Here is a 10,865-nt window from a genome sequence, read left to right as displayed (position 1 = left end):
CACTTTTCGAACCGAAAAAAAACAGTGTTGCCATGGGCATGGACTCTGCTACCACACCGCCCAACCATCGACGGTTCGCGTTTATTATTCGATAATCATAATCACACCGACAACCAAAACAACAACAATAATAATAATTTTGGTTCTCATGCTTAGATTAGGTTAGATTCAAGGGCGGGTTTAGGGGGAGTGGCTAAGGGGGAATTAGCCCCCCCCTTGGGACTAAACTAATAACTATTTACTAATTACTAATACTATTTTACAAAGCCAAGTATTATGATGTATTGATATATTAATAATTATTATATCGTCAATTGTCATTGATGAACATGGTACCTATTTTATATATTTTTTTATAAATAAATAGCTCATTTTTGTATATATTTATTTGTGTATACATATATATTTAAAATGGTTTCAGATTAAAATTGATACTAATAATATAACTATTTAAAATGTGTCATTATTGTGAAAAAAATGATTTACTTATGAGAGACTCAAAAACATATTCTGTAATTTAAAATTTTTTGTATACATTTAAAAAACAACTTATTAAATTTTTGAACCTCCATTAGCTCCTCCGTTGGTGAGTGATAAAACCCGCCCCTGGTTAGGTTTACGTTGTTTACTTCGCATAAAATGTGTGTTATAACGCTTATCGATAATGATGTCGATGTAGCTTCCAGGATAACAAAATTCATAGCCACCTCATAACATTTCGAATGTAAATTTCCTTATAGGAACCTCCTGTGCGTGATACACAAACGATACAAATTGCTCACAGTTATTTCAACGCGTGGATCGAGTGATTTAAACGGACGTTTAACGCAGTGATGCATATGCCACTTACGGAGGTGCCAGCCTGAATGGATTCTATGGACAACTATCGAAATGTTTTCTCTTTTTGATCATTTCGATATTTTCCTTTCTCAACACTGTTATTAAAATACAACTGATACTTATAGATAATATTAAGACATTAAATTCCGAAAGAAGGTTACCATAGTCATACCGTGTCGTGGTTGGTTTTTTTTTAGATTTTTTTATTTCTTATTAGGATTTTGACTAGATGGATTGACTAGATCATCCACTTGTTATTTTTCCGATCGTATTCCAATAGACGCGACGGTAGTTTGAAGTAAAAAACAGTGCTCGACTTGTGGGGAACGCAGGGGGGACGAAGTACCCCAATTAATTTTCAGAAATTTTAGTGTCCCCTACTATTATTATAATGATTAACAAGTCTTGCGGACGCTATTTTCTTTAAAGTAAACAGAGTCCTCCTTCTTTAATTTTGCCAAGTCAAGCACTGGTAAAAAATGATATGCGCAACGGGGCATTAATGCTCATGTTGCTGCTCATAATGGGTGAGCATGCGGAGAGCGAGTTGGAAAAATTTATTCATATGGCCTCCGCCGGTGGTAAATGAATCAGCAGCAGAGAGGACAGGATTGTGGTTATGACCACAATAACATAACGACAGTGTTATAATATTTCATTTGCCCTACAGCGACGCTTTTTTTACGCCATACAAACATAGGTGAGCGCAAACGGTCTCGTCCTTTTTCCCGAAAGTCCGTATGCCCAAAATCTTTTTTTCCCGAATCGAAATCCCCGAATAACCTTTTTCTCGAATGGTATTTTTTCAGAAAATTTTTTTTCCGACGGTTATTATTAAAAATAAAAAACTAATATTATTGTAAGGTAATAAAAATATAATTTATTATTTTACTAAAATAGTATTTTATTTATAAAACCTTTTAAACTTATAGAAAGTAAATAATAATCAATAAAAATTTTACCTAAATTATGTATGTATGAATTTGAACAATATAAATCAAAAAATACATAGGTACATCGGCTATATGATTAAAACTATACTATTAAAAATCTATAATTTTACCCACTAAATAAAATATACGCAACGCCATTATTATTTACAAAGCAATTATTATTTGTAATTTTATTTTGTAAAACTTATATTACACAAATCTGTTTACATACTATTTCCGATATCGTAATCAGATAATATATTATCCGTAATATATATATTCCAAATAACATAAGTCTATCAAATGGATGTAGTTATGTAACTAGTACATTGTTATATTATGATATTGTATTTTCACTATTTATTTATTACCTATGTGTTTATAAAACTGTATATCATGTATGTTATGCTAATGTAGGTAAACATTATAAATATTTGGAATTAATTTGTATTATTTGTTATGTACTATCTTAAATAAACGTTTTATAGTTTAATTTTTTTTGTTTTCTTATCATATTATATTATATTACTCATCAGTCTTTATACTATTGGAAGTACTCAAGTACATATTATTATATTGTGTATTTCCTACGACCTACCTACATAATAATTGTAACATTAACAAAATAATTTGTAATTACTACAATTATATAGCTAGTACAAGTAACAAATTGAAAAGTAAAAATTTTTTTTTTTCTTTTTAAACTAGAGAATTTTACAATCTGTAAAATTACGGTTTACAATAAGCACAAGTGATAAGGGAGTTGGTATAGAAAAGACAAATAGTGGGTAAATTAATAGACAAGTCAAATAATTACTACTATTAACATCGATTCAGACAGGGGGGTTTGAGTGAAGAGACCATCCATTGATGGGACTTCATGTAAAAAAAAAAAGTAAAATTTACATACATTTATGTGTATAAACTGTAAGGTCTTTTATTATAGCCACTGAACTATTGCTAAAATCATTCTAGATATATCTTTGTTTGAACCAAACTGCTAATTATCTACAACAAAGATTATTTGTGGGGACAACAACTATAAAAGTAATGTCTACATAATACTATATTGTTATTTTAACTCATTTTGTAATTGTAACCAAATATATTTTACCAAAGATTTATTGTAATATTAACTCTACATATTGTTGTCACGTATGCAACCGAAAATTCTGGTAGTAGGAATCATATTCTGGTAATTATAACCATCTTTTTTTTCCGTGTAAATACTTCGATTAAAATTAACTTTTTGAACAATATAGTGCTAATAGTTTTAATACTCACCATTTGGAATGAAGCATACTAGCACGGTTAATAAATATGTATTTGATATGTACATTACCTATGCAAGTTAATTTTGTTAATATTGTGTTCTTTTGAATTTTTTTTTTTTCATTTCGGGAAAAAGGCATACGGACTTTCGGGAAAAATACCGGTAACCGTGCGCAAAGTTCCCAATCAGATGCAGCACTAAGGTACATTTTCAGCAAATTATTAGCCAATCGAGAAATTGTATATTTGACAGCACCAAAAATGTTAAACTTACCAAGCTTAAAAGATAATCTATTAACCTTGTGATCGCATCTCTAACACCCAGTAAAACAAGAACATTTTTGTCGTCTGTCAATCAACTTAAAACTAATAATATAAAACTAATATAAACGTCTTTAAAAAATCTAGCGTCTCAGAACGAGCATACTAGACTGCATGTACTGCACCCGTGTGCACGTCTGTGTGTATAAAGTTTAACTATAAACCATATAAAGATGCACTCGTGTAATATATACAGAATCAAATATGAATTCAGCGTTGTTTACGACCATGGACTTATTATTATAATAATTAACAGGTTCGTTCCAACTCGCGGTCAAACTATTATAGAACTGGTGAAAGCATGCGCAGTATATTTTTTTTCATTCCAGCACACCCTAAACGCAAACTCAAACTATTAGACGCTTATTCCCACACGTTATTAGATCAGTTTTAGGATTGGTTGTGGACTATCAAAACAGTCCGCTGATTCCGACGGGGACTAATAGAGCAAGGTGAATATAGAGTGTATGAATATAGGTGAATAGAGGTGTAAACACTTCCTATATTGTAGTATTATGATAGTGGGCCGAAAAAAGTACACCATTTGTAACTGCCACCTGGAGCACTGACTATCCGATGAGGGCTCAAAAACACTACAGTTTGTATGGCACGTAATGCATTTTAGCATTTATTTTTACTTAATATTTAGTAGTAATGGGAACGATCGAGTGATTTCAACAATCGAGAGGTTATTAGGTATATGGGAAAAAATTTAATTAAAAAAAAAAAATACAATTACAATTATTAAATTATCAAAATGATTTGTTGCATTAAATTACTACAATTTCTTAGTCACAAATGTGTTTCATTAGCATGTGAATCCAAATAACTAATTTTTATTTTGCATTTTTTGGTGATTATTACTTTTTAAGTCATTTTTTGACATTTTTGGTAATTTTTCATAATTTTTAGTTATTTTTACTGATTTCACACTAGTTCATTTCTTATTGTTTCTTATCGATCATTATGCTGAAAACTCAAGACTTGTCCGATATTATCTCGTTGATTACAGTCGTCGCTTCCATGGGTGCAACTAGGGGGGTGCTATAGCATCCCCAGGCTCAAAAAATGTTAGAAATAGATTATTTAATAACAAAATGTTGAAGGTGACATTATTTTAATCAAATTTTGAAATAAAACACTTTAAATACTTTTAATCTTACATACAACAATTTATTTTAGATAAATCCATCATTACCTCCAATTAGATGGGAGCATTATTTTAATATTTTTAAAGTAGAATGTAATAGTCTTACAAAAATATGTCCAAAACTATCAAAACACCACTTTGAGTTAAACAATCTTTCAAAAATGAAAGTCAAATATGCAGCACAAGTATAAATAATAAAACAAAAATACCTAGTCAAAATGTTATTTAAATTTTATATATTTTTAGATATTTAGTAGATCAATGGCTATAGGAATGGAATTTCGAAACAGAAAAATGTTTAATGTTTCAATGATTCTGATGAAACTATAAAATTTACTTATATGATGAACAATATATTTGATGTATTAAACAGAAAAGGAAGGAATAAAAAAAAAAATAGCAAAGATCTAGAGGTTTTGTGTTGTGTTATTGATTAAATCAATGGTTGTGTTTATGTTGTGCCTATTATATATTTAATAAATACATAACAAAGCGTTTAGTTAAGAAAACTAAATACTTAGTTTGCATTGAAGACTTAAAAAACTTAAATAGGTATTCTGTAGGTCAAGGGGCTGTTTTAGTTCAAGCAAAAAGTAAAGGATACCTTACACATCCAGATCATAATTTATATATTAAGATATTTAGAAACTTGTTTTGAAAAACACGTTAACTCAAATGATGTTTTTGAACTTACTTACAATCAGTTCTTTAATAACAATTTTGAACTAAAATTTTCTTGTTCTGTACATAAAATTGAGATGTTAACTAATATTTTTTCTTATTCCATTATAATAAGAATGAGGCAATACAATTATATAGAAAACTAAAAAACATGAAAAAAATAAAACTAAAAAAAAGTTGTCTAAATTAGTCAAATGTTAAAATTCTGTTTATGTTTATACAATTAATCATTTTTATATAGTACTTTTCAAATATGGTTTGTTAATATTGATGTATACAGATGTAATAAATATTTATATGAGTTTAATATTTAACATTTATTTTGAAAAGTTATTTTACAATTATAATTTATTATTTAGTGTTTATACTTTAATTTTATAATAAAATTATGATTATGAAATATGATTAATTAAACAAAATGAATATCTGTGATCAAGAATTTATAATATGAAATACTTCCGTTTGGAGCGCTACACCTTATTTATTGCAAAAGTAATTTCGTTTATCACATTAGCAGTAATCGATGTGCAACCTATATATCTTTAATTGTGGCTGTACACCGTATAGGTATCACCCATACATTACTCTATAGTATCACCATATCCATGTTGTTAACAATATGGTAGTTCTGTGATTATCCATCAATTGATAATTTATATCAGGATTAGATATCCTCAAGGGTTTTGCGTTTGTTTAGTAAAATATTATATGCAAGTACTTGTAAAAATTACATTATTACATTTTAATATGTCTTTTAATTTGTACGCTAACAATGTTAGTTTTTTGGGCATTAAAAATGTATTGAAGTTTCAGTTGCATTCAAAATGCATACACAAATCTGTCTCAGCTAGAAAAATGTCACCACAAGAAGTATATTTGTCTAATAATATAATTTTTTAATATTCCTTTAACTGTATAATTTAAATTATAGGTAACTACTATTCTTAGCTCTAAGGAACATATACATGAATTTGAACCGAGTTTCGGTTCTATCAAAGCCTATGAAACAAATCAACTGGAGTCAAACTCTCCAATAGAAGATGCTCGTGCTGAAGCAAAATGTCTTTTAACATCTGGTTGGTATGTTTAGATTTATTATTTTGTGTTAATAACTATCATAGAATGTTGGAAAAGTTTCTAAACAATTTTACCATTTCCATGTTTGTTTTTATTAGGTTATTAATACAATTGTTGTTATTTAGGTATGCTGTTTGGAGTGTTTGATGGTCATGGCGGTGCTAGCTGTTCACATGTGATAACTAAACGGTTATTTGATTACATATGTGTAAGTCTTTTGCCTAAGCCACTTCTTTTAGAATATCTGGAATCTGGGAAACAGCTTGTTGAAATGCGTAATGAAACATTTGATTTAGTTTCTGAATTAAAAACCATTTATGCTCAAAGTCTTAAATCATACGTACTTAAAATAATTAATGAGGGTCAAGAACATCAATTTAAAATGAAAGATGCATTGGAAAAGGCATTTTTGCAATTAGATGAAGACATGATGACTGAAGCAAGATTAAAAACTAATACTGAAGTTGATAATTTAACATTGAATGTAGGACTATCTGGATCAGTAGCATGTGTTGCTCATATTGATGGACCTCATTTACATATTGCTTCAACTGGTGATTGCTTAGCAGTAGTTGGAGTATATACAGATGACGAAACATGGATGGCTAAGGTAAATCAATATTTATAGAGTTTAATAATTTTTAATATCTATTTAAAAGATACAATTTTATATCTATTAAGGTTATGGTTGAGGAACATAACACTGATAATTTACAAGAATTAAATCGAGTAATATCTGAACATCCATCCAATGAAAAAGATACTGTAATAAAATATGAAAGGCTTCTTGGTCAGCTAGCACCATTAAGAGCATTTGGAGATTTAAGGTTTTTATTTTTACAAAAATATTATCTATTTAAATTATTTTTACATATTTTTTATTTTGTTAATAATTTGTGTTTGAATTTAAACATTTTATTAGATATAAATGGTCTAGAGAGATGTTATTGGAACATATTGTACCAAAGATTGGAGAAAATGCTATACCACCATTTTACTACACACCTCCATATTTAACTGCTAAACCTCAAGTTGCACATCATCATCTTCAACCAAGAGATAAATTTCTTGTACTTGCTACTGATGGTCTATGGGATTTTATGACTCCATTACAAGTAATATATCTAGTTTTATTTATTTTTATATTGCATTTTCAATATTGAGGAATTTTGAACTATAAAATGTTTTAATATTTTAATAATTTATTTTGTTCACCTTATTTGATTGATTGATGGTGAAGCCAAATAGATTTTTATTATTACTTCCTAAAATTTCATTGTTATTTAACATTTGGTAATCAATCAATTTTGTTTTCATGTAATATATTAACTCAAAAAAAGTGACTATCATCCAGTTAATATTCAAGGATGATTATAATATAATAATATAATATATTTTGTATCAGTTGATCTTAAAAAGTTTTAAGGTATATTTTCTTACTAAACTTCAGGATTGATTATAATTATTTAACATGGTAGTATTTAGTATATAAATTATGGTAAATAGTAAATATAATATAAATAATAGTTATTAAGTTATTTATTTTTAAATTGTAGGTTGTTCGTTTGGTTGGAGAACATATGAGTGGAAAAATCACTTTGACACCACTCAAGTTGCCTAGAAATAATATGAAACTTAGTGAAATAAATAACTTACTTTTACAAAGGCGAGATAGTTTAAAACGAAAACCAGTAGATGCAAATGCATGTACACATTTAATACGCAATGCTTTAGGGGGTACTGAATATGGCGTTGAGCATGCTAAGTTATCTCATTTACTTAACTTGCCAAAAAATATTTCTAGGTCATTTAGAGATGATATTTCTATTACTATTATTTATTTTAATACAGAGTACTTAAGACATCCTCAACCTTAGTACAGTGATTTCTATCAAAAATAATTTCCTAAATGGTTCAAATATGTTGTATATTTTTTTAATAATTATTTTATATATTATTCACTTATAAGTAATAACATAATAATGTAATAATTACATTATTATTAAAAATCAAGTCTAGTCTGCAAAGAATTTAAATGTTATTTTTTATTTTTAAAACCTTGATCAAATACCAAGAAATTCATTAACCTAATGAAAAAATGATTTTTGTACACATATTGTATTTTGTAATCTAAAAATTATAAATAGTTACACCAAAAATTTTTAGAATTTAGTTATAAGATACTTTGTGTTCTAGTCTGAATATAGTATAATTTATAAAATTAACATGTTTGGATATATTATAAACTAATATTAATTCGTGTTGCATACTGATCATTATTTCTTATACATAAAAATCATTAATTTTATTTTAAATGGTTATTATTTGTAATTAATACATCAAACAAAATAAATAACTATATTCAGTAAATTAATACACAAATAAAAAATATTTTCTGTAAAAAGTATGAATTATCAATATAATAAATAAATAAATAAATAAATATTTATCAAGAATCAAAAAATGCATAAAATTTATTTTATGAAAATAATAACAATATTTTCATTATATTCAATTCATCTATACTTAAAATTAATAATAAGTCATTTTATTTAAGTATTTCATATTAGTAAGATTATAACATTATAAAATGTTGTAATTAGGTTTGATTGTGTATAGTAATTTAATATATTACAAATTGATAAAACAAATATAATAATCAAACAGTATTTAAGAAAATTATTTTAACCAATATGTGTTGTAAACTCTATTCAAGTTAAAAGTACTCTGATTGGTATTTGCACAATATGCAATGTTAGTTCAGCAATGGAGCTGAACTACTGATGGGTTAGTGGTGGCATTACAATTTACTAATTGGTAATTAATAATGTATGCATGGTTATGATGTGTTTTCATATGCCGCCTGGTGTCCTCTAAACTTCAATAGAGTATTAAACATAATATTGTGAGTATGGTTTTAATCTTACTACATTATTACACAATAATCAATATATATTTATAAAAATATAATAAATATTTGGCTATTGTGATTTAAATATTTGGACTGATTTGCCCAGTAAGAGTAAAGATAGTTTAGTTTCATTTTAGTTAAAATATATTTTATTATTATTTATTTGATATCTGTCACTTTAATTTAAATAAAATCAAATGTTTTAATTAACTTATATAATTTTTTTGTTCTTGATTTTTTGATAACCCTTTAAGTGCTAATATTTTTATAAGTACATATTTTATTAGTTAACATTACTATAATTTAAATATATATTTTTACTAATATAAAATCATTAGAACTATTAATTGCATTTTGCATTATAGCTAATGCAATGGCGTATTTGAGGGGGGGTGTTGAGGGAAATCGCCCTCCTCCCGAGAATTTTTAGACCAAGACAATTTTTATATAAGCAATGGGTATTTTATTAAGACAAAAAATTATGATTTATTTTATAGTATTACTACATTTGAAAACGTTTCAAATTTTACACTTATTAAATAACGCAAAATGCTAAATTTTTCATAACGTTTTAATTCTCAATAACGGTAAACGGAAAATTTTTAAACGTTTAAATTTGTATAATGTTTAAATTACCTATTTATAGCATTAAACTCTCAATTGCTTATAACGTTCATAGGATGTCCCATAACGATAAATAATATATATTATTTTGATTGAAGATCCAATCCATACTTAGTGAAAAATTAGATAAAACACAAGCGAAAAAGTGCATCCGGCATTAGATTAAAAAAAAAAAAAAAACTGCGAATATTAAGGATTGACCTGATATATTACCAACAATTTTACTTGTAAATTTTGAGCCTGAATTGAAGAAAAAATTTGAGTCGCCCCTCCCTAGAAGTAAGTCTAAATACGCCCCTGAGCTAATGAAAACTTTCAGGAGAAATTATGAAGTATGCCACTAGTTATTATTAGAGTATAAGTAACCTAATAATATAATATAAGAAAAAAAAAAACAAAAGATTCTTTTTTTAAAATTCACTTTTACATTTGTTTTAGTTTTGTTTTTTATATTTTTGAATGCAAATAAAAATTGTACTGTACTTCTAACAAAATTAGACTAACATGTAGTTTTAAATTATTGGAAAATTTTATAAAAATTGTTTTTATTTTTAACCATTATAACATATTATTAAATAATATATATATATATATATACTAATTTTCTACTAAAAATGTAGTATAAAATGATTCTTACAAGAATTTTTTCATTTGAGTTCAATCAGAGTTTTTAGTTTTTTTTACCTAAATAGTAAATACACATTTAGTTTTGATAATTTTGTTCAATTTAGTCCTGTTTAAATTAGTTTAAATTACATGGTATAAATTACTTTGTCTTAAATTGTTTGGGCTTCAAAAAATTATTTACATTTTAAGAAATGTAAACTTAAGCATATCAGTTATTTATGAATCCTAAATATTTTCCATGTTCTAAATACACTATAAAAACTATAATTTTATATAATTTTGTAATTAAATAGGTCAAAATTCTTAATATATTTAATGATTATGCTGCAAATATAGTAGTTGTTCAAAATTAGTTTCTCTTAATTGAAAACAAATAGGAATTTTTATTTGATATCGTAAATTTAATTTATTAAACTGTATAAATTAATTG

General features: G+C 26.5%; 1 protein-coding gene across 1 annotated transcript; it reads left to right on the top strand.

Annotated features, from left to right (window-relative positions):
• The first annotated feature begins 5,708 nt into the window (after positions 1–5,708).
• On the top strand, positions 5,709–8,203 carry LOC112685929 (pyruvate dehydrogenase [acetyl-transferring]-phosphatase 1, mitochondrial). The gene is made up of 6 exons (XM_025557984.1): positions 5,709–6,066; positions 6,128–6,272; positions 6,399–6,883; positions 6,955–7,100; positions 7,196–7,388; positions 7,830–8,203. Exons 1-6 carry the CDS (start codon positions 5,905–5,907, stop codon positions 8,148–8,150), a joined length of 1,452 nt encoding a protein of 483 aa, XP_025413769.1. The 5' UTR covers positions 5,709–5,904; the 3' UTR covers positions 8,151–8,203.
• Positions 8,204–10,865: the final 2,662 nt, after the last annotated feature.

The sequence above is a fragment of the Sipha flava genome, unplaced genomic scaffold (assembly GCF_003268045.1).
Source record: "Sipha flava isolate LNK unplaced genomic scaffold, YSA_version1 299_pilon_pilon, whole genome shotgun sequence".
NCBI lineage: Eukaryota > Metazoa > Arthropoda > Insecta > Hemiptera > Aphididae > Sipha > Sipha flava.
The sequence above is the reverse complement of the archived record's forward strand: the minus strand, read 5'-3'. Positions and strand labels throughout refer to the sequence as shown.

Excerpts from the sequence above, each read along its gene's own strand:
- LOC112685929 (XM_025557984.1), top strand. The coding sequence starts at position 5,905 with ATGCAAGTACTTGTAAAAATTACATTATTACATTTTAATATGTCTTTT. Across the intron at positions 7,101-7,195 it reads AGAGCATTTGGAGATTTAAG|ATATAAATGGTCTAGAGAGA; the intron begins GTTTTTATTTTT and ends ACATTTTATTAG. Across the intron at positions 7,389-7,829 it reads ATTTTATGACTCCATTACAA|GTTGTTCGTTTGGTTGGAGA; the intron begins GTAATATATCTA and ends TTTAAATTGTAG.